The sequence below is a fragment of the Cuculus canorus genome, chromosome 7 (assembly GCF_017976375.1).
Source record: "Cuculus canorus isolate bCucCan1 chromosome 7, bCucCan1.pri, whole genome shotgun sequence".
Lineage (NCBI taxonomy): Eukaryota > Metazoa > Chordata > Aves > Cuculiformes > Cuculidae > Cuculus > Cuculus canorus.
This window is the reverse complement of record NC_071407.1, coordinates 2,136,307-2,163,325: the sequence shown is the minus strand read 5'-3', so window position 1 is coordinate 2,163,325 and position 27,019 is coordinate 2,136,307. Positions and strand designations below refer to the sequence as shown.

The 27,019-nt window shown below is 43.9% G+C and overlaps 1 protein-coding gene across 6 annotated transcripts; it reads right to left on the bottom strand.

The window, feature by feature from the left end:
- Nucleotides 1-869: 869 nt before the first annotated feature.
- TIAL1 (TIA1 cytotoxic granule associated RNA binding protein like 1) lies at nt 870-27,019 on the bottom strand. Of its 6 annotated transcripts, none has more exons than XM_054071092.1 (12): nt 26,845-27,019; nt 18,118-18,214; nt 15,070-15,219; nt 14,720-14,774; nt 14,322-14,409; nt 12,244-12,319; nt 11,410-11,518; nt 10,489-10,584; nt 10,320-10,404; nt 9,913-10,036; nt 9,305-9,444; nt 873-8,046 (listed from the first exon to the last, which is right to left on the bottom strand). In XM_054071092.1, the coding sequence occupies exons 1-12, from the start codon at nt 26,871-26,873 to the stop codon at nt 7,929-7,931; spliced, it is 1,167 nt and encodes a 388-aa protein (XP_053927067.1). In that variant the 5' UTR covers nt 26,874-27,019; the 3' UTR covers nt 873-7,928. The 6 variants fall into 6 exon arrangements, with proteins under 6 accessions (XP_053927072.1, XP_053927073.1, XP_053927067.1 ...); XM_054071096.1 differs by lacking the exon at nt 26,845-27,019 and adding an exon at nt 22,025-22,043 and having other exon boundaries at nt 15,070-15,168; XM_054071094.1 differs by lacking the exon at nt 26,845-27,019 and adding an exon at nt 22,025-22,041.

Below are 27,019 nucleotides of genomic sequence, written 5' to 3'. Positions count from 1 at the left end.
AGCAAAGCATTCTGGTATAAAACTCTATTCCGTTCCAGGCTTGCCTAAATAAACCAGGGGAACTTGTCCAGCACCCCTTGCTTTGAACTCGGAGAAAGCTCTGACTCACTCCTCTGTAAATACGTTCCAGTATAAGGAGGTTCACGGGGTCAACTTTTATCCCTAATCTTGTGGAACATTCCTCACTACCTCCAACTCCAGCGGCTTTAGACATGCCAAGATACAGCCTGCAAAACCCTGGCAGCGACACTTAAACATGCAGAAAGCGAACTGCAGGCCAAACCGTAGTCCAGCAGGGCTCCTACCTCACCTTAAAGCTGCACCAAGGCCTCTGCATAAACTACACGGAGGAAAAACAAGAGCCAACGTTACGAAGTTTGCAATCAAAGTGGGTGAGCTTTTAAATCGAAATTTTCCATCGTTCTTTCCTTTTGAATGTTGTCCTGTGCAGGGATGGGAGTTGGACTTGATAATCCTTGTGGATCCCTTCCAAGTCAGGACATTCTGTAATTCTGTGATAGTGGAGAAATAAAACATTTCATTAGATTGGTATAAAACAAATATTTAAGTTCAATCAAACTGCCAGAGTACTGTAGGGAGAAACCTTATAGTGGCCTTCTAATATCTGAAGGGGCTCCAAGAAAGCTGGGGAGTGTTTTTTTCCAAGGGCCTGGAGTGACAGGACGAGGGGAATGGCCTTAAATTAAAAGAGGGAAGATTTAGATCAGACATTAGGAAGAAATTCTTTGTAATGAGGGTGGGGAGGCCCTGGCCCAGGTTGCCCCATCCCTGGAGGGGTTCCAGGCCAGGTTGGATGGGGCTTGGAGCCCCTGATCCAGTGGGAGGCATCCCTGCCCATGGCAGGGGGTGGGACTGGATGGGCTTTGAGGTCCAAACCATTCTGTGATTCTTGAGTTTCTTCAGCTCTGATAAAGAAAAAAGAAATAAGGTGAGGGAACTTTATTTTCCTTTTATATTGCCTTTAAATTGCAAAAAATAAAGGCAAATGTTGTCTTTTCATTTACCCCCCAAGGTACTTGCAGGATTTAAAAAGAGCTTCCAGAAAATAAAAGTAGCACCATAAATTAAAACTTGAGATGAAGAAAAATGGTTTTAATAACCAGTTTTAGAGCAGTAACAAATCCAACTTTGAAAAAGCAATACTCATATATTCAACTAGAAATGAATTAAGAAATCATCATCAAAACCTTAAAAGCCTTCTAAACCCATCTGGACTATTTGTAGTCGGGACTGACAGGAGGAAGCAGTAAAGAAGCCTCAGGTTTTGTGGTTTTCAGAGAGTCTGTACCAACCTGAAAATATAAAAATAAGGTACCTCACACACGCTTCCAACATAGACCTGTAAATATCAGAATGTGTATAAAGAAGAGGTTTTTGCAGTAGAGGGGAACATTCAAACCATCCCAGAGGCAGGCGTTTGTTTCTCAGAAAGGGATCCAGATGCAACAGTCCGGCTCCTTGTGCACGACAGGTTCAGCACGACGCTGTTGGCTAGAACAGACCTAATTAAAACGAAGAACACAGCAAAATAGGGTACTTTAGAAAATGAGAGCAATGCAGGCTTACAACCCAGATCTATTTTCCACTATGAACACAGTTAGGAAGGAAGGAACACCTGTATTTGAAGCCTCGTAAGTGAAGATCTGGACACGTCCGGATCCCCCCTGTGCCTGCCTGCTGCCGAGAAGCCAGACAGGAAAGGCAACACCTTCCAGGCAAGGCTTTACTGTAGAAACATTCCAATGAAATGCCTGGTTTCTAACCTTTGCAACTTCTATCAGACACTTGTTGCGAGATGCTGTGACCCTGCAAAATGGATTTAAACCACAACACTGCACACCTTGACAAACATCCACATGTAACATCGTGGTGGACAGGTTCTATACCGTTTCCTAGAAGGCCACAGGGCAAAAAGATGCTCGGAGGAATGCACTCACGAGCGCCGACACAGCACAACCTCATATACTGGCCTTAATCTGCTTCAAAATGCAACACACGTTGGTCCTCTCAGCTCAGGTACTGACCATTCGATGAGCTGTGACACTTCCAGAACAAGGTCTCGTTATATGCCTATTACAAGCTGACGGTGATATGCTCGCTTCTGAAAATGCCCCTTTTGAGCAATCCGAGAGGTGTTTCTTGTACTTGTGTATCCTTATTCCATGAGGACATAAATCCAAGTAGGAGGCAAGATTTACCTATGAACAGTACACTAGAAACACTCATATTTTTCTTGAGGTCTGCCTAAAATTAGCCATGGTTTTAGATAATAAGTCATAAAAACAACAGTAATTTCTCTGACAAAGCCATAGTGTTTACCTGTAAATGAAAGCTCTAATTAGTACCCAGAGCAGGAATGCAGGAAATAACGTTGGAGCTCAGCCCTCCTTGAATATCAGCATATATACAGGACAGATTTATTCTCTGTAGAGCTGAAGCTTTGCACTTAAAACAAGGCAAGCAGCAAGGCGGAAATGTTGCCAGCATGTGACTGTGCAGCAGTGACCCAGCCCAGTGGCTGTGGCACTTCAAAGCAGCTCCAAGGAGTTGATTTCCTCTTCAGGGGCTAAGGTGTATCTGCGTAGCCTCCTCCTGCTGTCAGGTGCCAGTGAAACTCAAGTAGAAATGGTTCTACAAAGGCAGACTGCAGAAGTAAATGGCTCTTGTAACAACTAAGAGCACCATTTTCCCCACATTCAGCACCTAAGTAGGAAGATCTGAACTAAGCAGTATCAGTCAGCTTTTCCCATCGCGCTTGATAACCTCCCAGTGAAGAAAATCAATCATTCCTGGAATTAAAAAGATGTTCATTGAAAGAACCAAAGAAATCAAAGAGAATTCCCCCTGGAACAGAACCCCAACAATAAATCTCCATTTACTGAGGACAAAGAACCAGGTATGCAAACGGAAGACTGCAGCTTTTCCTCATCATCCATGGTATTGCAACTTCTAATAGCGCTGGCTCTAGTGAGACAGGTTCCATCTAGGAAATATAACCATTACTCAGTGGTTTGGGCGGTGGAGCCGTCATTCTGATCCAGTTCCTATCAGCCCCACTCCAGAAACTGTGCATTTAGAGAACGGGAAGACACTGAACGAGCAGCCGTGCTCATCTCTAACCCCTTCAGTTCTACAAACGAAAGGGTCGATGCAGGCAAAGGACAGAATGCTGAGATCTACACTAAGCAGAGGTACAAATCCAGATGCTGAACGCTGTTTGCTCCTTTAAGTTTTCTTCATTTGTTGAGTCAGCCTCAGCATTCCAACTCAGCTGTTCAATGTACATCTGTTTTCTCAAGAACCAAAACCAAAATGGCCAAAGGTTACATGTTCTCTGTTTTATTAAAATAACATTATTTCAAGGAAGGAGATAAAGCAAGTTTGCGGCTTGAACAATCCTCTGGGCATTGTTGCAGCATCTGGGCAAGCCTGCCATGACTTTAGAGGTGTTCGGTAAGCTGACACAGCACTGACGCTGCTGCGTCCGTCACGCTGGTCTGGCAGCACGCCACCCAGCCTCACTGTCTTCCCCCTTCCTCCTCCTCCCGTCTCTGGAAGCAGCTGGCAAAGACAGCTGCTGAGCGTGTGGGACCAGTGAGAACCTGGGTTCAGGCAAACCAGAGCAACTGATCCCTTGTTTTCAAAGGAACACTCAAAAACTATCACCCCTTGCTACAGAGAAGTCAGTTTACACTGAATTCCCCGACATTAACTCCATCAAGTGTTGTGCTTCTCAACAAAAAGAAAGCCGTCAGACAGCTCTGGGCTCTCACTGGCAGCTCGAGCCCTGTGGCACAGGTAAAACAAAGCTTCTTTCCACAGCATGTCAGGAACGCTTTAATAACCAAGATTCAGATTGGCTTTAATCAAAGCACAAGGGGTTGCGTATCTCAGCAAGAATAACTTGTATTCAAATAATTGTTACCCATGTCATATTAACTTTGAGTCACCATCCTCGACATGTCAGTGAGCCGAGTGTGTCATTCCCATCCCTGATCCACACCAGCATCCAGCCTCAGAAAGGCCACAGAACCAGTGTTCACTTAGCAGGATAAAGCCCCATTTCTTTGTGAACTAAAGCATTCGGTAAACATGTCAGCATTTGCTTTGAAGTAATAGCAAAGGTGGGGAGAGGATTTTATCCATATGATACTGAAAAACACAAATACCTTTGTATTTATTTTGCAGCTATCACCTTGCAGTCACCTTTTTACAAGCAAAAACATTACTACACCACGAAACCCTTAAATCTACCTGTCAGAACAAATAAACTCACTCAGTTTCAGAAGAGCAACTTCCTTTTGCTGTTCCAGCAGCAATCCAGACCTCAAACACTATCTCCATGTGAGAATTTAAGTTGGAACCAGGCAGTTCTTCACCAACCCCATCTGTTATTTGGAAGTACACTGAACAGATGGCCTCTACCTCTCGATGTACCAACAGTGCAACGGGGGCTTTTATTGCTGACCAGGAAACAGCTCCACAGGGTTCACACAGACTGGTGCCCTTGTTCAAACCCTGTCAGGTCATTACGAAAAGTATCAGGCACCAATCCTGTCCATACAGTTTAAGTCCGTGTCCTTGGGTACAAACACAAGACAAAAATCACCGATTTTCTGCAAAACTAAGCCTTACTCACTGCAAGATGTTTTGAAATGAAGGAGGTGGTTCCGGTACAGCGAAGGGCCATCTCCAAGTTATCTGAGTAAGCAAGAAGGCTCTGCAGGAGAAGTATGCCTGGAAACTGTTAAATGTACACAAGGAGGCAGGACTGATGAAAAGCTACGTGTAACCTCAGATTTACAGCCTCGCTACTGCAACTTGGCAAAATACAGAATAGTTTTGTATGAAAAATTATAAATAAAACACCTTTTACAGACTCAGAAGTGCATGGTTTACAAGTTCAGTCGCACGTGTGCCTGTGGTCAGTTGTCTGGCAGAGACAATGCTTTGACAGATGACAATACAGGAGAAGCCCTTTAGCAGGTTTTGCTTTTATTGAACGCTTTCTGCAGCTGCAAATTGCAACCTCGCCTCAGGTTGCCTGCATCAACTCGAGCCATGATAAATCCACACTTTTTCAACTCCAATCCTAGCAGTGAGGGGTTAGGGTAGTGGTTGATTTCTGTAGTTGGGGAAGTTACAACAGTGGAACAGTCACTCAGAAAAGCAGGACGGTGCAAGAGGCTCTTTGGTGCCAAAAAATGGTCAGTGACGCATTTAGGAATGCTACTCAGTAGGAAGCAATCCGAATTACAACTCTTCCTCGCAGCGCTACAGAAACATTAAAGAACACTGGAGAATCCAGGCCTTGAGCAGTCTGCGAAGAAATATCATTGTTAAAGAAAAGCTGTATAAAAAAACCAACAAGACTAAATTGATAAGAATATCTCCTATCTTTCATCCTGAAACGCAGGTCAGGTATGGCCCAGCTCTGCAGAAGGCGTATTAAAGAATCGGATTTAAGGTGATCTACATATTGAGATTGAAAGATCACTGCCTTCATTCGACACTCGTTTAAACAGTACTTGCACCACCGACACCGTCAGTAGTGCCTAAAGAACACACTGCTCACCCACCAGCACGCATCCAGAACACACTCACATGTCAAACTCCTATAATTACATAGAAACCCCAGATTTCAGGTGAAGTCTAAGAACTACTGACATAACTTGCAGTGCAGGTATCTACTGACTCATGAATTCCTTTTTAAACCAGGTAAGCGTAGCAAAAAACGCAGACTTACTTGTGACCTTCTTTCCAAACTAGAATGTACAGGCCAATCCTCACATAGATTGTATACACAAATATACAACACCTACAGAAAAACACAAGCCTGGTTCCTAACTTGAGCAGAAAAACACTACATAAAGAAGAAATGGCAACAAAAGGGTCAATTCTGCCATCACAAGCACTCACGGCTCCACGCCACCATCAGTCATTATTACATGCAGCAGAAGCCCAGAGCTACGAGCATCTCTGGGGACAGTTGAGCCAACTGACTAAACTGCTCTTCCAGTCTCTCACTTCAGCCTGATCTAAAAGCCAAGATACTATTAAGTGTATCAAGCAGAAGAGGACTTAAAAAAATCCTCCTGTGAATTGCTACAGTGTGAAGTGTAGTTACTTGCAAAGCCTGCCTGGGTTTAACAGAACTAACAAGTCCCTGTTTCAACTTGCAACACCCGCACGGTAAGAACAGATAAAATACGCAGCTTCTCAAGATGCTTGTGGAGAAGTATAACCTCTAAAACCAAACATTCCATTTCTTTTTAAGATGCAAGTGTGCTTCACTGAGCTATCGCTGCCGATCCTAAGCCTTTCATCCGTGCCCGCCTCAGCGGATCTCTGCCGGAAGCCGGAACGGTTGCACCCTCTAGCTGCCACAGGCAAGACACGGTACTGGTATCTAACTTAACATTCATTTCCAACTTCAAATTTATTGAGGCAGTTTATATCAATGTGTCCATAAAACGATTCCAGGAGTAACCCAAGTTTACCATTTCAACATCTCCATGATTTATCCATAGACACGCTCAGTACACAAACAACCCAGTCTCTGTACAGGTTCATCACATGCAAACCACCCGGAAAGACAAACACTTTGAATTAAAAATAAGTCACAACTCGGTGTGCTGTTTCAACTGCATCTCCGTTTTACCAAATGGCACGCTGAATAGTCTCTAAAATAAGATGTTTTTAACAATCTCGTTAAAAAATTCTTGGGCAAAATATTTCTAGACTTAAAAAACATTGAGGTTTTTCAAAACAGTCAGATACTTTACAACTTATAATCACCTTGAAATAGGCGTAACAAGGTTGGTAGCCAAGGTATTTACATACCAAATAACGTAAAGCAAAAAATTCATGTTTCTAATGACAAAAAGGTGACGCATTAAAGATTTATGAAATTAAAATTAAGGCTCTTTGTTATAGTTCTTTATGTAACTTTACACAACAGCCAGCTTTAGAAATGTCAGTCTCGCACATTCTTGTCCATCTACTGCATTTCAAGCAGCAGAGGGTTTGAAGTATTACTTTGAATAATTACATTGCTACCTCTATGTTTGAGCATGCCCTGGAAATACTGTTATCATGAAATATTTACAACGTGTAGCCTTCAAAGGTGATGTAAAAGCACAAGTATGACTGATTGATTCAAACAAACGACATACTTGCAAAAAAGGTCTTTACTTCTCAGAATTAAATGCGAAACACTACCGGTTTAAGAAGCCAACCAGCTCTGAAAAGCTTTAGTGTGTGCCTGAACGTGGACTGCAAGAGTCACGTGGAATTGCCCAAACAGTACCGGTTTTCGTTTGAGACTGAACTATTCTTTGCATCAGACTGGGTTTAAGCAGGTAGAAAAATTAAATATCTCTTTAAAAAACCCATTCCGAGCCCTGCACAAACTTTCTGAGCTTAAAAATCAATACTGTCTAGCAGGGTGTAACGACTGGTCCACAGATGATTTCAGGGTGTGTCTTCAACTAAAAGCAACTCACTCTTTCTCAACACCATCTCTCTTAAACAGCACAGTGATATAAAAGACTGAAGATGGAACAAAACCAAAACGGAATGGTAACCTAGAGATCAAATCCATCAGCCGTTTCTCCTACTATATCAAAATTTGTAGTCAGAATTGTCTTTATTGACTTTATTTTTCATTTTTGTACACAAAGGAAAACATGTTCATATCCATCATGAACAAAAACTTAAAAAGGCAGAACTAGAAGACATTTGTGTCCTTCACCAAAGCAAAGCTGTGCTAAAGGTTCCAAACATTTCCATTTTTAAAATAAATATTTTCTTTTTTTTTTTTTTCCATTGTCTACATTCCAGTCTTCAGAACGTCACTGGAAACTGCAGCCTATCGTGAAATACACACTTTGAAACAGAGTCCCAGCTCACTGCGTTTGGTAGCTTGCCATACCGTATCCAGCTTGGTTAGGTATTACCGGAGCACCTTGTCCCTGGGCAGGCTGAGCACCAAATCCACCCATCCAGGCGGCAGACGGAGATTGGCTTGAAAAGAAACAGGATTATTAAAATAGCAAAGGGGAAAAAAAAACCCAACAAACAAAAGAAAAAATAATCATGCAAGCTGGTCAATCTATTTACAACAACAGACAATAGAATTGTTGTTAAAGACAATAAACTAAATAAAAGGACAAAACCACACTTCCTACACTGCTCTCCACACCAAAATAGAACAATTCCTTCATCTCTTCCCCAAGTAATCTAGGTTCAGTGCTACCAGAGTCTGGAAAATAAGCTTTTTATAAACAAAACCAAGAAAGACTCACAAATCTTAGGTACCAGTTTCATAGACAACTGTCTCCAAAGGTGGGTACATATGCAGTTGGCTGTAACTGAGCATCAGGGATGTAAAAACACAAAAAACTCCCAATTGGCACAAATACCAGCGATAGGTTTATCGGTGCTTAGTATGGTTAATTGTCAAGAAAAAATGAGGAATGCCGTAAGCAATGAAGTTCTTTTAGAAGTAAGGAAAAACAAGAAGTACTTGTGAAGTCTTCGTTCTCCAAGAGATCAGCTATTAAAAGTCCACCCAGGTTCTGCAACTGCCCAGGTTACAATGCCAGTAGGCAGCTCCTCCTCTGCAGGTAAATGCCTGAACATCAGTACCTGAAAGGGCTATAGGAAAGCTGGAGAGCGACTTCTTACAAGGGTATGGAGTAATAAGACGAGGGGGAATGGCTTTAAATTGGAGAGGGGAAGATTCAGATTGGACATTGTGAAGAAATTCTTCACGATATGGGTGGGGAGGCGCTGGCCCAGGTTGCCCAGGGAAGCGGTGGCTCCCCACCACTGTTCCAGGCCAGGTTGGATGGGGCTTGTAGCAGCCTGCTCCAGTGGGAGGTGTCCCTGCCCATGGCAGCGGGTGGGACTGGATGGGCTTTGAGGTCCCTTCCAACCCAAACCACTCTATGACACCGGGGCTCCTTGGTTCAGATTCACTACCTTGAGTCAGAATCCAGAACATTTTTAGGTACCAGACAAGCCCACTGTCCACAACTCTATGACAGAAGAAGTCTTTGTGCCTTGAGTCTCTAAACCCCACAGGCACAAGATGTGTTATCGAGTACAGGTCAGAGTGACTGACTCCACTATTTGGGCGACAGTAATCACTAAATCTAAGCTCTACACATGCAGAGTCCACCTGAGGCTTCATACCTTGTGCGACTCCTGAACCACATCAGCCTGAAACTCAAACATAACATTCTTGGAATACTCTGAAAAATTAAATATGTTTACTCACTCTACTCCAAAACCCTGTTGATTCCACGCTTGGCCGTACATTCCATACGATGGTACTTGCCACCCATTAGCCATATATTGCCCGTACTGCTGTGGATTTCCATATACTTGGCTCCACTGCCCCCACTGACTGTAATCCACCTGTGGGGAGAAAAACTCACAGTACTACAGGTTGTAGAGAAGGTTTTTTTTTTTTCTTTTGTCATGCTAAAGGCAAAAACTTTGGCTCTATCAGTCACAGGGATAAAACTGGTTAGCAATAATGAGATCAGAAAAATCAGTAAGACATCACTGAGACTTAATTAGAGCCGTGTAGTGAAAAACTTGTGAAATAAATACCGAAGACTATTTGGGTGAAGAGTCACCTCATCTGCCATTGGTGACCAGCAAGAATCAGAGAATCCCTATCTTGAATTGTAAAGACAGTAAAAGATATTCCACCAAAATCACTAGCCCAGTGTGATGAACAACTGGGGCATAACTAAGACAGGACACGGAGTTCCAGAAGAGACCTACCACATGATTTAGCTGCTGTAGCTGGGGAGGCATTACAGGTAGATACACAATGCTTTTCTGAGACAACAAAAGGGTTAAAGGGCAGTTACTTACCTGTTGGAAGTTTTTAGTCATATCGGGGGACTCTTTACCCCAATAACATTTAACAATGTGTCCTTCAATTGTGGTTCCGTTAACTGAAACAATAGCGTGTGCTGCACTTTCATGGGTTGAAAACCTAAAGAGTGTAAAAACATATATTAGGTCATACGGCGCTTTCACCTGATTGCTAAAAACCACCAGTGACTCCACATACAGAGGAAACCCAGAGATTTACTCTCACAGATTCTCCTCCTTTCAGGTCAAGAGAGCAGTGGCCACTTTAGAAGTCTGAAATTTCCCTACGAACATGCCATGACCGCTTCTAATGCATCAGCAGGAGTTCAAGCAAGTGAAAATACAGAAAGATGGAACACCATGACATGGACAAACACACAAGTTTTTCTTTTCTCTGTCCATACCTGACAAATGAGTAACCTTTTTCTGGAAACACCCTTATTTCCATAATCTGTCCGAACGGTGAAAAGGTCTGTCTCATAAGTTGATCTACAACATATAATATTTGTTAATTAGTAACCATCCCGGTGTCCAAAAAGCTCCAATAACAAAAAACAATATAACAAATCGTACCTGTTAGCCCAGAGGCAATTCCTCCACAGTACACAGTACAGTTTTTGGGGCTTGACTGATTTACTACGTCTTCAAATCTCAATTGTTTTGTATTATCTACAAAGAGAGAAGGCAGTAGAATCACAGGATCATAGAATGGTTTTGGTTGGAAAAAGACCATTGATTCTCACCATCTATCCAGCCCTGCTAAGCCCACCAACAGACCATGTCCCCAAGTGCAACATCCACCCATCTTTTAAACCGCTCCAGGGATGGGGACTCAGCTTCTGCCAGTGCTTGACAATCCTTTCAGTAAAGAAATCCCTCCTAATATCCAACCTAAATCTCCCCTGGTGCAGCCTGAGGCCACCTCCTCTCGTCGTGTCACCGGCTACCAGGGAGAAAGACTAACACCCACCTCTCTACAACCTCCTTTGAGGTAGTTGTAGATGGCAATGAGGTCTCCCCTCAGCCTCCTTTTCTCCAGGCTAAACAACCCCAGGTCCCTCAGCCGCTCCCCATAACCCCTGGGCTCCAATCCCTTCCTCAGCTCCGTTCCCTTCTCTGGACACGCTCCAGCCCCTCAATGTCCTTCTTGGAGCGAGAGGCCCAAACTGAACCCAGGATTCGAGCTGTGGCATCACCAGCGGAAGGATCCCTTCCCTACTCCTGTTGGCCACACTGTTCTTGACACAGGCCTGGCCAACAATAACCACAGAATCCCAGCCACCTACCTCGCACAAAACCATGAATTACGTGTTCAAAACGCATTCAATATTTGACAACAAACCAGTGGTGCTACCACTACGCTGATAAAATATACCCAAAAATCTATCCGGAAGTCACGTTAGATATGTAATTAAGAAGCATGATATTGGCAATGACATGTTTTATTCCTGCAATCAACAGTGACACACAAAAGAGTGAACACAAAGGCCTTACTTTCTTGTGTGCTCTTTGGGGCTGGTGGTTTCCTCGTTGCCCAGTTAGTTCTGATCTGCCGGCCTCCCAACCACTGGCCTCCCATGTGTACAATAGCGTTTTCTGCATCCTAAAGAGATGAGAAGAAAGATTACAACTCACTCAAAGAAGCGCTACAAACAAGTCTGCTGCTGAGACAGACTTGGTCGTCAGTCAATTCTGTTGAGAAAACCAATGAAGTGCAATAAAAAGACTCATCCTAGGTTTCAAAACGTTCTAACTACTCAAACAAAGGACCAAGCCAGAACTTTATGGAGATGCAGAGCTTCAGCAAATTCAGCCACACGTCAGTGTACGACACATTTGGCTGCACTGGGTCCCCGGAAAGATGGAGGTCTGGCATGGATCTCCACCCGGCAAACACCAAGTCCTACTGCGCAGGACAGCACTGTGCTCCCCAGGGGTCCTCCCTTAAAGGGAGCTGCGCTGGACCTGACGCAGTGACCCAGCTAAGAGACCCAAGACATCACTGATGGGACCAGGCACCACCTCGCTGCAGGGAAGACGGTGTTACAGACTGAGCCGAGCTACCCTAACACACCCAAACAGCCTCTCTGTCTTCAGGAACCCACTTCCACAACACTCTCCCATCTTTACCCACAATGTTTCCACAGCATCCCCGTTATCTCAATTATTTCGGCCCCAACCATAAAAAACACAACTTTTGGACTAAATTGGTGCCATACACGCAAACTGATTTGCCTCAGAGATGACGCGCGGTGAATATGTAAACAAAGAAGCAGAGCGAGAAGTGGGAAACGGCAATTGTTTTACATCTGCATTGCGATTACTCACCAGTTTGTTATAAAAAGATACAAAACCATAGCCTTTTGACTTTCCAGTTGCCATGTCTTTAACTACCCGTGCGTCCCTGCAAAGAGAAGCACAGCTGTATGAGGGCGATATTAATCACCTGCAAAATAAAAACTAAAAGGAACCACACACACTGTATCGTGAGCATAATTTTGTCTTATCAATTCAGTTAGCCCTAAAACTACAGTCATTCCTGACCTCTCCCCCTATTGCTTCGTTACCTGTTAGAAAAAAGCAGTAGGACAAAAAAAATAACATGTAATAAACATGCAACCTATCCACATAACCTATGCTGGCTACAAGTAGAATGCTCAAATCGGAAGTATAAGAGAAATAAAAGTTTCCTTGTCTAATATTCTATTTGCTAGGGTCCTAAAGTTTACTGTTCTATAAATTACTGCAACAATTCTATCTAATTTTACCATGCATTTTCTATATATTAAATGTCTTCTGCCTAGTGATACAAAATATATGAAATATTAAAAAATGGAAAAAGAGGAAAAAATAGGAATTAAAAGGCATACATGGCCTGTTAACAGATTTCTTTATTTTTCTCGGTCAATTCTCTACCATCATTTTGGAGTTTGGGCAGCTGTAAATTTTGAAAAATTGACATTTTCAGAAATTTCAGAAAAGGAGAATAAAACTAACAACAACGCTAAGCACACCAGTACGAAAACAACAAATTTACACAGAAATTTTAGTGAGTAAGTTAAAATGATTGGAAATATAGAACTGCACTGAATATAGAATGTTAAAATGTAAATACTAAAATATGTATATATAAATAATGTATAATAAGAATAAATAGAAATGAGAAAAAATCTACAACTGAGTTCCAGTGTGCACAGTTCCTTGCAGTTAGCCTTCAAGATCCTGTCCATTCTTATGAGCAATTCTGCAAAATAACCAGAATGCTATTACTTTTAATTGTGACTTGGACTTTAGAAAAACTGCAGGTCTCAGGTATAAATATAGATCGAGAAACAAAAAAAACCTGAATTATTCTTTTTTAAAATCGATTTTTAAACAGTGCTACTTACCACATTAAAGAGACAAAAAAAAGCAAAGTAAACAAAACAGCAGAGGTAAGAAATCAGATTTAGGATTCATTTAAAAATACGCGTACAGAACAAGAGAAAAATAAGAATTTTGGTTCTTAGAAATATATTCCTGTAAAGTAGTACAAAAACCTTCATGTGCGACTTTATTTAAAGATAAAGTGATAGAAGATTAACAGCCATTTTTGTAGCAGTATCAAAGAACGGTTTGGGTTGGAAGGGACCTCAAAGCCCATCCAGTTCCAACCCCCTGCCATGGGCAGGGACACCTCCCACTGGATCAGGGTGATCAAAGCCCCATCCAATCCGGCCTTGAATACCTCTCCAGTGTTACCGTGTTTTAAGCACACACGTTTTAGCACCCACAGTTGTAATGGTAAATAAACTCAATTAAAACACCGGGTGATTGGGAATCACCCGAATTATCTATGAGAAGCTCAAAGAATCCTTCTCTTTAATGACAGAAATGCATGTTGTAAATCCACCGTTCTTTCGTTTAAATGTTGCAATTTCAATTAATCACATTATAATTTAAAAAAGTACTTTAATTTTCATAAATATTAGCATTTTTTTCAAAACATTCACCAGTTATTCAGCTGCTGTTTCATTAAATTAACCTCCAATTGCCCCGATTTCTAGGCTGCCTACGAAACACAGCGTGAATGCACACAAAACACAGACCCCTTGTCAAGTCACCCTTGTGTACACATTGCGAACAACAAAAATCACATTTAGAAACAGTAATTAATTTTTAATAAGAAGAAATTGAAGGACATTAGCATATAAATTAGGTTAAAAGCACATTGCTTTATTTACATTAATGACATATCATTCTATACCGAGATGACACAACCACCCCTCTCTACTGCCCACCCAACAAAAGGAAATGTACATCGGAATATTTATCTCAAATGACAAGAAATAACATTTCAACCCAGAAACGCAATTTCACAGTCACATTTTCTAACCGATATTGGAAATGTTTATAATGATACTTACGATATTTTACCAAAAGGAGCAAATGCTGACTTGATATCTTCTGTTGTTATTTCTGGACTTAAATCCCCAACGAACACATGGAAGTGATCTGAAAATAAATAATTTACTAATCAAATATTTAACTGCTATCTCAAGCTCCAGCTCCTGCGAAAGTGATGCTCTGCACACAGCGCTGGGGATCAGGAGCGCCCAGGATTCCATCTGATGAGCAGCAGCAATTTAATCTGTCCACTCCAGTTTCCCCAGTTGTAAAGCAGAAACAGAAGAGTTAGTTCGCAACATTCTATTCAACACAAGATGGGAAGGAGAAAAGTTGTGTTTAAATGCATTTATGACGAATCGTTACCAGGTTGTGAAGCATTTGTGTAGAAGTGATGCTGTGGCATTGCTTTACTTACTGGATGTATCTTTTTTCTGGCTACTTGGTGTGGTTGCCCAGTTTACTTTGACCTCCTGAAAACAAGCACAAGATTTAGTATAAATGCAGAGAATTCTTACATGTTACAAGTTCATTCAAGGGCGGGTTACAACATCTAGAAACCATCTTTTAATATAACACACTTTAGTAATTAGAACATCACAAACGATGCATTCCTTAAACGAGACTTACTTTTATAAATCAGCATTTTTACAATATTATCCTAATACTCAGTCTCAGTAAATATCTCCAACCCCCCCCCCCCCCAGTTTTATTCACATTTTTACAAACTTTTTCCTCAAATCCAAGATTACAACGCAAATGGCTTACCTTCCCCAAAATTTTTCTCCCGTTCATAGCAGCTAATGCAGCAGCTGCATCTCTGTGTTCATAAAATTCCACAAAGCAATAAGGGTCATTGCTTGTATGCTGCAAAACAGAAAATCCAACAGAAGAGTTGACCCTTCTGCTATCGGGTTGCTGAGAAGAAAATCCAGGAAAATATATTACTTAAAGAGCTAGAAACGTTAAGAGTTCTTTGCATTAGATTTATGAAATAGCCTTTGACATCACATGTCAATGCAAGAATTTAGACGGACGTTTTATTAAAGGTCTAGTAGCTTCTGAAGCACAGTTTGGTTTGTAAGAGGGCTCAGCACTTTGAAAGTTTACTAAATTAAAAGTAAAAAGAAAAGCAACCTGCATGCTGGATGGAAGGGGGAGAAGGGGAAGAATGAAGAGAGAAAAAGAAAAATAGTCTTCTACCTCATACGTATATTCAAAGCTTGAAAGGTTTGTTCCCCAGATACATATTTGCCACTTTTCTCTCTCCTCCCACTTAAAGTTGTTCCTTTTATTTTCTTGAGCATCAGTGGCAAACAGCAAACCAGAAGTTGTGTATTCTCAGTCTCAAGTGCCAAATGTCATCCCCAGCACCTGAGAAATACCCCTTGAAAAGGACTCAGAATAGTCAGACCAAGGGAAGAAGACAAGAATCAGTTGATTGTTACGCTGTTAAACCTCGGGCAGAACCTTGTTTTGTAGGATGGCCTAGTGAACCCCGTTTAAAAACACCGACAGAGCTCACTGAAGCACTGAATGTACCAAGGCATTAAGTGCAAAGAACTTGTTTTCTGAAAAGTTGATCAAGTAGAAATGCTAACTGGAATGCAAACTTCAACATGGGATTTCATCTGCCTAAAAGATGGAATGAGTACAAAACCTAGAGCCTTACACCAAAACATCTCCATTGACCACTCTGCATGTGCATGTACCAAAAGATGATAAACGCTAATCTTAAACTAAATTAATTACTTCTCATGTGGACAGGGAAGGCTCTAGCATGTCAAGAAACTGCTCTGGCATCAGTACTGTTGCAGACCAAGCTCCCCCTGTGCCAGACGGAGCACAGCTCTCACACAAGCAAAGGGCAGGCCTTCACCTGTTTTACTACTTAGCTTCTGAAAATTCATATATGCTTACTTGGAGAAAGGAATTCTAATTCTGCCCTGTAAAACTGGATTGTACATCTTCAAATGTGATCCTGCCTCACCCAAGCGAGGGAAGCTATTAGGACCTAATAGCTGAACTGATCACAAGGCCTTTATATACCCAGAATGATCAAGCAGGCTGAAGCCATCCCTCTAAGCACCCCAAGCACCAGCTGCCTCTGACCCATGCAAAAGGAGCAGAAAAACACACCTGATATTATTGAAAAAAAAAAAAAAACCGAGAGAGTTTAAGTCACAACAGCCATGTTGTGCTCCAAAAAAAGAGCATCTTCACCCTAGGTGCACCCGAACACTCAAGAGTTATTCACTGCTCTTCCTGTACTACTTTCCTAGTGCAATGGAAGCAACATTTGGGAAACCGATTTAGGGCCTTAACAGATTTATGCTTCAACTGAAGCGCAATGTTACCTTTAGATTGTGGGAAGGTCTTCTTTCGCACTAAGAACATGCAAGAAAAGTCTCCTTGGCAGATGCCCAGATCTCTAGGTGTTCAAGACACCTGCAAATGCCAGTCCTACCACCCCCGAGTGCCATATAGCCCCAAAAGAAACACTTGGGATCTCTGAACACTTGACATGTTCATGTCACATCTTCTACAAAGGAGAGAGAGCAAGAAAACAGCTGATACACCCGGCTGAAAAGGGAAATGTTCAGGTATAAATGTGACCGTAGGTAATAATGACGGACATGTCACAACTACTTAAATGAAACTCAGTGTCCATAAGAAGCTGACCCCACAGTGATGAGCAGGATGGACAGCACCAACAAGCACTTCAACAGCCAAAAGTTGTTGAAATAAAGTGCCACATGAGGAATTATCAGTTCAGACAAAGATGATGAGAGTGATTAAATAAGCATCAAGTGGATAATAAGCAGCTAAGACAAAAAAAACCCAAAAACTAAACAAACCACACCAGCATGTCACACTGAAAGGAAAAGATGACCACAGAGAAGTTGCACATAGTGATCCTAAAGAGGTCATCACAAGATTTGCCTTTTCATACTGTCATTAATGATCTTGATTGAAAAACACGTGGCTGTACTCAGGAAACCTGTAATTGCAGGTTAGGGTAAACCATAAGTAGTAGTAAAAAGCGTAACACAAAAAGGGAGTTGAAGACCAAAGATTACATCTAGAAAGGGTTATGGTCGGTCCCTGCCTGCTCCAAGTTTATCAGTTATAAATGCACAAGGAAGGAAAAACACCAAGGAATGAGAAGCAGCCTAGAATGTGGCAACAAGATCACAGAAACAGCTATCAATGTACCGGAGTATTCAGCACAGAGAGAAGCGGGTGTTAATACTTACCACAGCCTGTACGCAAGACCCTATCTAGAACATTAGAGAAATTTCACCATTTCGTTTCAACAAAAAAAACCTGAAGAACAAGTAGGCGCAGACAAGAGCGAGTCACACTGGCACGATAAGAGAAAAAAACTCATTTTTAGGATTTTTTACTCTGCCTCCATAGTGAAGAAGTATTTGAGAGGGAAAAGAATACTGAGGCTCATGCTCAAACAGTGAAAAATGTGCAAAACAGCCATGAACAATCTTTGAAACAATATAGCTTCTAACCATCAGAACAAGGCTGTTCTGAAAAGAGGGGCTATCAGTTCTTTATTTAAAGCAGAAGCTCAGCATCAGAGGGTAAAACGTGTCAGGGCTACAGAGAAACGCTCAGGAATGCGTACAACAACAGGTGTCTTCCTCAGAAAGTTACCCCAAAAGCTAAAGCACGACCAAAAAATTAACACTACGAGTAAAAACAGTACTGGTAATGTCAAAAGAAGCCCCCAACTCCATCCATTTGGCACAAGTGTACCTAAGAATCATTACATTTGTACCCCCCAGATGTGGAAGGCCTTACCTCTGTTATCATTTTACAGCTTTTGCATGGTCCAATCTGGCTGAATAACTGAAGTATAAGGACTTCAGTCACGTCTCTGGAGAGGTTTCCTACATAGCTACACAAAGAAACAGGGAAAAAAAAAAAAAAAACATTTTAAAACATAAATTGTCATCTTTTCAAATATAATCATCATTTTAAAATCTTAACTAAGAAAAATCTCCCTTTCAATATGCCAGGTACCCTAGACTGAAAGATGGTGAAAATGGTTTTATTATATAGCTTTAACACAACATTCATGGGGTTTCTAAGTTATAAAGTTGGTCACACAACTAGGGAGATGAAGCTGGACACAGATGTGATACCAGGCACCAATACCTAGTGCCAGCCGTTTATCTGGCAGAGAAATGCCCAATGCAGGAAGAACATTGCTAAGGATGTTAGGTAAGTTTTAGAATCATAGAACCATATGGTTGGAAAATCATTAAGTCAAACCGTACCTGTCCACTACTGAGTGAGATCCTTAAGTACCTCATCTGCCCATCTTTTAACCACCTCCAGGGATGGCAACTCAACCACCTCCCTGGGCAGCCTCTGCCAGTGCTTCACAACCACTCCGGTGAAGAAGTTTTTTCCTGCTATCCGATCTAAACCTCCCCTGGTGCAACCTGAGGCCACTTCCTCTCACCCTATCATCTGTCACTTGGGAGAAGGGATCAGCACCCACCTCACTGCAACTTCCTTTCAGGGAACTGTAGACAGCAATGAGGTCTCCCCTCAGCCTCCTTTTCTCCAGGTTGAACAGTCCCAGGTCCTTCAGCCGCCCCTCATAACCCCTGTGCTCCAGCCCCTTCCCGAGCTCCGTTCCCCTTCTCTGGATGCGCTCCAGCTCTGCAATGTCCTTTACTTCCCACTGAGCATCTAACATAGACTACTTCTGAATTTGGGTAGGAAACCATCTCTAACTCCTATTAGTCCAACTGTAGCTACCAGACAAATCACGCTCCCTCGCTAGTGACCAACTCAGTTTTCCTGAAGGTTTGGGAAACCAGCCCACTACAATAGGCAAGGTACTCTATGGAGCAGGAACCCCATCGGAATGCTCAGCACAGCACCTACCTCAAAACCTGCTGTCTCTGTAAGAGCTCCCCTAAATTTTGGCCACGTCACTTTAATACCTCTCCTACTTCTCAATTTTATTTATAAAATCTTAGAAATAATCCCAACGTTTGAAATACTTCTCCCATTAAAGCCCTAGATTTACCCATACAGCCAGAACTACTGTATTTTTAGAACTACTTCTGGACATTCTACTGTATATATATTCACAAAAAATAAAATCTGGTCACGGAGATGGCTGAGAAAGAGACACGCAGGCAAAACCAAATTCTTAAACCAAAAGCGACTGATTTGTCATCAAACTGATCAGTTCGGAGAAAGGCATGTCCGAGCAGCAGAACCCATAAGGTATCAGCACACAGACACTCATCCTCTTTACAGGCAAGCCTGTCAATACACAAAGTACTCAAATGCTATGATGATGATACACTACCAGTGACGAGCACAACCTTTGCAATCTAGCTGTTGAAACAACACACATTTTATCTAGTTTCCTCTGCTCTATTATAGATGGTTCCAATACAGGGCACTAAAGTCTGTCAGAACTCTTAATGCACCTCAGCGAGCATAAACGCGAACTAGCCTTTTATAGCCTATGCATAAGCCAAATCCTTCTGAGTACAGCAATTTAAGTGCATGCTTTTGCTTAATGGGCATCCCTTTACACATTCTGAATAGCAATTTGTTTGACACCCAGACTTTCACATAGTTTCAGCAAAATTCAAACGGACGCTTTGTTTTCATCTGAACACCACACAACGAAATCAACAGATTCGTGTTTACGTTGTCACTCTTTCAGCAACTCTGAAACAGTTCTGCCCTTTCTCAGTCAGGACTTGAACACTACATAAGATCTAGAATGAGCCCCTTGCCTATCGCATCACCTGAACATATACACATCCATTTAAATCTTCATGCACCCATTACTTACCAAATCATAGAATGCTTTGGGTTGGAAGGGATCTTAAAGATCATCCAGTTCCAACCCCCCTGCCATGGGTGGGGACATCTCCCACTGGATCCAGTTGCTCCAAGCCCCATCCAACCTGGCCTTGAACACCTCCAGGGATGGGGCAGCCACAACCTCCCTGGGCAACTTGGGCCAGGTTCACCTTATGGTGAAGAATTTCCTCCTTACATCTAGTCTAAACCTGCCCCTCTCCAGTTTATACCCATTGCCCCTCGTCCTATAACTACAAGCTTTAGTAAACAGTCAATACATATGAATTACTAGAAGCCATTAAGAGAAGCCACATTCACAGCCTGTTTTGTTATGAAGTATTTCAGTGAAGAAGTTAAAAACAGCAAAATCCTACCAGAGCCGTTACGGGACAAACTGCTCGCCTCCTTGACTGTTCAATCCTCTACACTGAAAACTTATCCACACCTTCTTTCTGAAACGTTAACTCAGTTTTTGTCAATCATTCACCAAGATTAAACTGTACATGACTAATAGTTTTAAAGGGAAATATTAACCTTTGCAGATACTACTGAAACCAGGTGGCAAATACAAACACAGGAAGGGATTCCCACCTAAAGCATCAGTGCCGCTGCGAACTCATTACCCGTACTTGTTTCCTTTGCATTTCATGGAACAGTACTAGTTAACACCATGCCTTAACAACATACTGGTATAAGCATCCACCTGATAGCACCGACATGAAGTTAAATACAGGGAAGTCCTGTTAATGTTGTTTCTACTGCAGAATCACGTAGAGTAAGGAGTACAGTTTTCACCACAGAAACACAAAATCTCAGCCTCTTCTGCAGAAAATTAATATGGACTTTGGAAATGCAAGAACTCTGAAAAGCAACCTGAAAAATCCCCCTTAGTGTGAGGGAAAAAAAAAAAATAAGCCAGGAGAAGCCATTCCTTGGAAATCTACTCAATTAAGGTGAGATAAATCACACTAACAGCTAGAAGACACACCCAGTGAGCTTCCAACACCACTACATCTTCATCCAGAGATTTGTGAGAATGGTGCCTCACAAACTTTAGCTACAAAACAGGTTACCTCTTCATAGAAATCTGTGTAGCCTTGTCCACCCAACTGCTTGACTGAACAGGATGCAAAGTCTTAACGGCCCGTTAATTCTCCAAATGTGTATGATAAACATGCCTGGATGTGTAACGTTACCACAGTCAGAGGCATTAATACCTTTCACAAGCTGCTAACACTCTGAAACTTAGATATCTAACACACACGCTGAGGATGCTTCACAGTCAAAGGTTCCTATAACAAGGACAGCATCCACAGAGACCCAAACCTCCTGAGCCAGATGTAAAATACGGGAGTTCAAAACCCTACAAATAGGAAACAGGACACTAAAAACTAAGATTTGATTAAGAAAGCTTACTTTCCTGTCTTTATATAAGTAGGCTGCAGTAACATTATCTCCTTCCACACAGCCAAAGGTGACTTAAACACAAGCAAACATCCTCAGTGTAGAGTGTTTGAATGCTGTATTACTAGGGAAAGAAATATATTCACCACATTAGGAGCAGAAACCTTACCTCTCTGGAAATACAAAACCCTGCCCAACTGATGCTGATCACCCTCAAACACAGGCAGCCTATGGTGCACCAGTTTTCCCCTTCCTGGCTCAATTTATACATTGTGTAACCTAATACAGTATTTTCTAGTCTACTTCATGAAATCAAAATAGGCAGAGCCACACCTAAGGAAAACATAGGGCTCTTAACATGCTACTGCATGGTACCTTGACCTTTCTGTTTTGTCACATTCTATAGGATATATTAGTCAAACTTTTTAAAACTTATAAAAGCCAACAGAGAAGCAGAACTTACTATACTCTTACAGGCTGTTGTCTTGGTTAATGTGACAGGGCGGCAAAAGCTGTGGCTTTTTGTACACAGGCAACAGTGTTTGTTCCCGTCTGCAAGTTTAAAGCACTTAAATACCAATTAATAAGCACATATTTTAAAAAAAAAAAAAAAAGTCAAACCATATTGATATCCTGACACAAATTTCAATACCTTACACTTTGGAATGCTGCTGACCACACAATGAATCAGAAACTGTATTTGAAATTCAGAGATCTTGTATAATTATCTGAAGAATAAGCACAGCACCTATCAGCAACAGCGAGTTTTAGAATTAAACTCTCAGGCCTCAACAGAAAAACCCTCTTTGTGAGGGTAACAAGTTTTTTATTGTATCCTAGACAGGTAGGGGAGAAAGGGACACAATTACAGCCGCTACTTATAGGAGCGGAGAACTCGCCTACACCCTGCTTGGAGGAAAGACAGCAAATATGTTTTCACAGCAGACAATACACAAGAAAAGGCAGATTCCACATTCAAATGAAGAAAGTCTGATAGGCAATAAGGTAAACAATGTGGTGAGAGGAGCCCATCGGAAATCTAACAGCATCTCTCTCTGCCTACAGCAAGAGATCTGCTGGAAATGAAGTGATCCCAAGGCAAACCGGCTCTCTGGCCTCCAGCAGCAGAAAGCATTCCCCTACAAGAGACTGAACTGGCAGCCACATTTCTGCACGCTGCCCACACTCCCCAGCACCAGGAACACACCACGCCAAGGCAGAGCTTCCAGCAACCTGTAGGTTCTCAGGGACTTCTATCAAGTTTTTTTTCTCAAACCATTATTAAGAACACATGCATTTGGAACTTTTATTCTGGCTGTCAGCGGCAGCTGGTAGCGTTACCAAACACAGAAGGTTTCTGATAGTTTAGTTTCCACTTTGGAGAAGAAACAGGACTTTGGTACAGCTTGAAAGAAAGGGATTTGACATACTCACAAAAAACAGAGTTTTCAAGCGCTCTACAGAGAAACAAAAATGAGAAGCCCACAGCTCATTTTAGGACTGCTTAATTACACATTGTGAATTCCCTATGTCACATTTGAACTGAGGGGTGTGACAAAGGCTACAGAAAGGCCGCCCTTTCTCAAGTTATCTCCAAGTCGTTTAGAGCAGTGAGGAACACTTTTTTGGCAGAAAATACTGCACATTACTCCTCCCATTTCTACAAAGGCCTACTGGTTATGAAACGTGTGCAATAAAAATGCAAACGCTGTCCATTTTCTATATTAAGCCGCAGAAAATATTTTGGATTCTTAGAGGTTCATGACTGGCCTATCGTGCCCGAAAACAACCCAACAGCCCTGTAAGCATTGCAAATGGAAACAGTTATTATTCCTGAGATATTTAAGATGGGCATAAGTGTTTGGTGAACAGTGGTTAAGTGGGCTTTTCTTTTTTCATCTAAAAAAAAAAAATGGGTTGGAAGGGTTAAAAGAAAAAATTCTTTCCCAAGCTACTGGTTTAGCTTTTCTATCCTGAAGGAATAAATGAAATGCCAAAGACATTCATAAAGCATCCCTTAAGCTATCAATCAAGTGCTTATACACGTGGTCAAACAGCTACTGAAACAATCTGTTCTTCACTTCTTCCCCCCCTTAAAAACAAATAAATAAAACCAAGGAGCACAACTTTGAATATTATGAGTTGTTCTTGGGGGTGGGGGGGAGGCAGTGAGTTTTCTCATATATGAGAGATCATAACTGCTCTGGATGAACAGTATTATCCAGGACAAACATTCTTAAAACACAACTAACTCTACATTTAAAGGTGTTTCAGATAAAAGCAGGGACAAGAAGGAAATGTAAGAAAAATCTACAGTGGAATTTGTGAGTTCTATGAGAAAAGCCCTCAAATAACTACAAGAAAGTAACCCCATACAACTGTGGTTACTACAAAACTGTTAGGAAATTAATGTATACACTGTTTATTAGTTTGACAATAAACAGAGTCGCACACGTGCAATAAAACATCTCGGGCAGCTGCAGAGACGCTGTTTCAGACATCTTAGTACAAATTTGATTTCTTCCCTGCCAGTGACTATGGGCTGTCAGGTCATCGATGGATGCGTTAGCAAGAAAAAAAACACTCCCAATGTGGTACCAAAACTTATTAGCAGTTAAAGAACAGCTTAAAACTTAGTCTAGATATAGCAGAACATTGTAAAACTTAGTTTAATATAGCACTTCTTTATAAAAAAGAGGAGCCATCAGGAAGAGAGGAACCTTGTGAACAGTTTAATGGAGTAAAACACTGGGTAACTTTGCCCTTTTCCCTCCTCTCATTCTGGAAAACTACATCCACTATCGGGGCCAAGCAAACTGCAACTATTCAAGCAGTCAACACCAAAAGCATTTAAGATATGCTTATTTAAACTAAGCATCTCAAGAAGCAAGGACTAAGTACTTACTTACACCACGAACAAGTTAAAAGAACTTTTGCAGTCACAGGAAGGAGAAAAAAACATGACTTGCCTTGAAAAGCCTTAAATGCCAACTCATCACTTTGGCAGTGGAAACAAAACTCAAGAAATATTTTACTCTGTTTCAGTACTTTCTTTAAAGCACCCTTTAATCCAAATTCTCTTTGAAAGCCTTCCTGAAGGCTACTGTCCCCAAACGAAACAAAGATGCCATTCGCCCTGTCCTGAGCCGTGTTTCTCACACGGGCAGCCTGTACGCTGTACAGTTGAGACCCAAACACCGAGCTGTCTGTACACGTAACATCCTGGAAGCTGCAAGTCTATGAACTAGTTAAAATAACCAACACCAGAATTACATGCTTCCAAATGCCAAACCATACACACTAGCCCCGCTCGTATAAGTTAACAGGACAAAGAAAACCCATCAAAACCACACCTGCAGAGCTGAAAAGAATTCAATCCCGACCAAAAATAGCTCAAATTTATAGTTTTAAAGAGAAAACAGATGACAGCCACCAACTGAATAAACCCTGCCTAGAGAGATGTGGCCAACACACGGTTCCCTCTTTCCCTGGGCCCAAGAGGCTGTTCCTGACCCACACAGTGAGATGCTAGAGGAAAGAGTGGTTTTTCCTCCCCTGTCCACTACAGGGAGGCTGGTTTTACGGTGTTCCCTCTCCCAGCCAGCACAGGGAGAGCACAAAGAACCTTCCCAGCGCGGGGACCGCTGTGAGAGTACCCACAGCCAGCCCTGTGCCCACCAGCCAGGCAGCAGGGACCCCCGACTCAGTCAAACCCCGAGCCATGGCCACAGCCCCGCTCCCCCGGGATTGGTGCCAGGCCAGTGCACCCTCCTCGGCCTCAGATGCGAGCTTCTGGACCCCAAACCCCCTGCCCCCCAAGACACCCACCCCAAACCCCCAAACCCACTGCCCACCAAGACACCCACCCCAACCCCCCAAACCCACTGCCCACCAGGACACCCACCCCAACCCCCCAAACCCACTGCCCCCCAAGACACCCATCCCAACCCCCCAAACCCACTGCCCCCCAAGACACCCACCCCAACTCCCCAAACCCCACTTCCAGCCCAGGACCAAGCATTCAGACTCCTGCTCCCCAGCCCAGGGCCAAGCCTCCAATCCCTGCCACCCCCTCCAGGCTGGCTCAGGACCCCCACTGCCCACAACGGGCCAGGACTCTCCCCATCCCCACTACTTCCACCCCCTCCCTCTCCCCACCGACCCCCAGTACTCCCCTCTCCCTTTCCCCCTGCCCACTGCCCGCCTCCCCCAGGCTCAGGACCCCCTCCTCCCCTGCCCTGGGGTGCCTCCTTCGCTGCTGTCCCCCCGTATCCCCCCTTGCCCCTTTCCCACTGTCTCCTCTAATCCCCACTGCCTCTACTGTCTGTCTCGGGACCCTCCACCCCCGCCGCCCCCCAGGATCCCCTGCCCCCCCTCCTCCTTTTCACCCCCACCGCCCTCACTTCAGGGACCCCCCTCCCTGCTGCCCCCCACCTTGGGGTCCCCCCAAGATCCCCACTGCCCCCCGGGCTGGCTCAGGACCCTCTCCCCCTTCTGTCCCCCAGGACTCCCTGTCCCCCTCGCCCTCCCTGCTGCCCCCAGGACTCCCCCCACAATCCCCACTGCCCTCCCCTCAGGCTGGCTTGGGACTCCCCCCGCCACTGGCCCCCAGGACCCCCTGTCCCACTGCCCCCCCAGTCTGGGTCGGGACCCTCCCCCCCCATTGTCCCCCAGGACCCCCTGCCCCACTGCCCCCCCAAGCTGGCTCAGGACCCTCCCCTCGAGGACCCCCCTCCTCACTGCCTCTCAGTATCCCCCCTGCTCATCTCTCCTTTGCTGCCCCCATCTTAGGGTCGTCCACCCCCCCCGATTCCCACTGCCCCTCCGGCCTGGCTCAGGACCCCCCGCCCCCCTCCTCGCTGTTCCTCAGTGCCAATTCCTCATCCTCCCCCCCAACTCTCCCCCACCGTGGGGTCCCCCCCTCCCCACTGCCCCCCCCAGGCTGGCTTGGGACCCTCCCCCCTACTGCCCTTTCCCCTCTACACTGCCCCCACCACGAAGGCCCCCCCCAATCCTCACCGCCCCCCCCGGCCGGCTGGGGACCCCCTCCCCTCGAGGACTCCCCCTCCTCACTGCCCCCCAGCATCCCCCCAGCTCCTTCCCGCCCTTGCTGCCCCCATCTTAGGGTCACCCCCCCCCCCGGCTGGCTCAGGACCCCCTGCCCCCCCCAGTGCCAGTCCCTCTCCCACACTCCCCCCCCACCTTGGGGGCCTCCCCTCCCCGGCCGGCGCGGGACCCCCCAGCTCAGGCCGGCCCGCCCCCCCCCCCCCGGTCCCCGCTCACAGGGTGCGGGGCTGCCCGTCGTCCTCCATGCCGTGCGGGGCGGCGGGGCGCGAGGCGAGGGCGCAGGCGAGGCCGCGGGCCCGGGCGCCCCCGCAGCCGCGCCAGGTCCCGGCTGGGCGCTGCGGCCGCGCAGCGAGAGGCGGCAGCACAAAATGGCGGCGGCGGCGCTCGGCAG

Bases quoted from the DNA above. Each gene is read 5' to 3' on its own strand.
- TIAL1 (XM_054071092.1), bottom strand. From the start codon at position 26,873: ATGGAGGACGACGGGCAGCCCCGCACCCT. The intron at 15,220-18,117 runs GTAAGGCCTTCC...TTTTCTTCTCAG, and splicing joins GCTGTAAAATGATAACAGAG to CAACCCGATAGCAGAAGGGT. The intron at 10,405-10,488 runs GTACGATTTGTT...TATATGTTGTAG, and splicing joins AATTGCCTCTGGGCTAACAG to ATCAACTTATGAGACAGACC.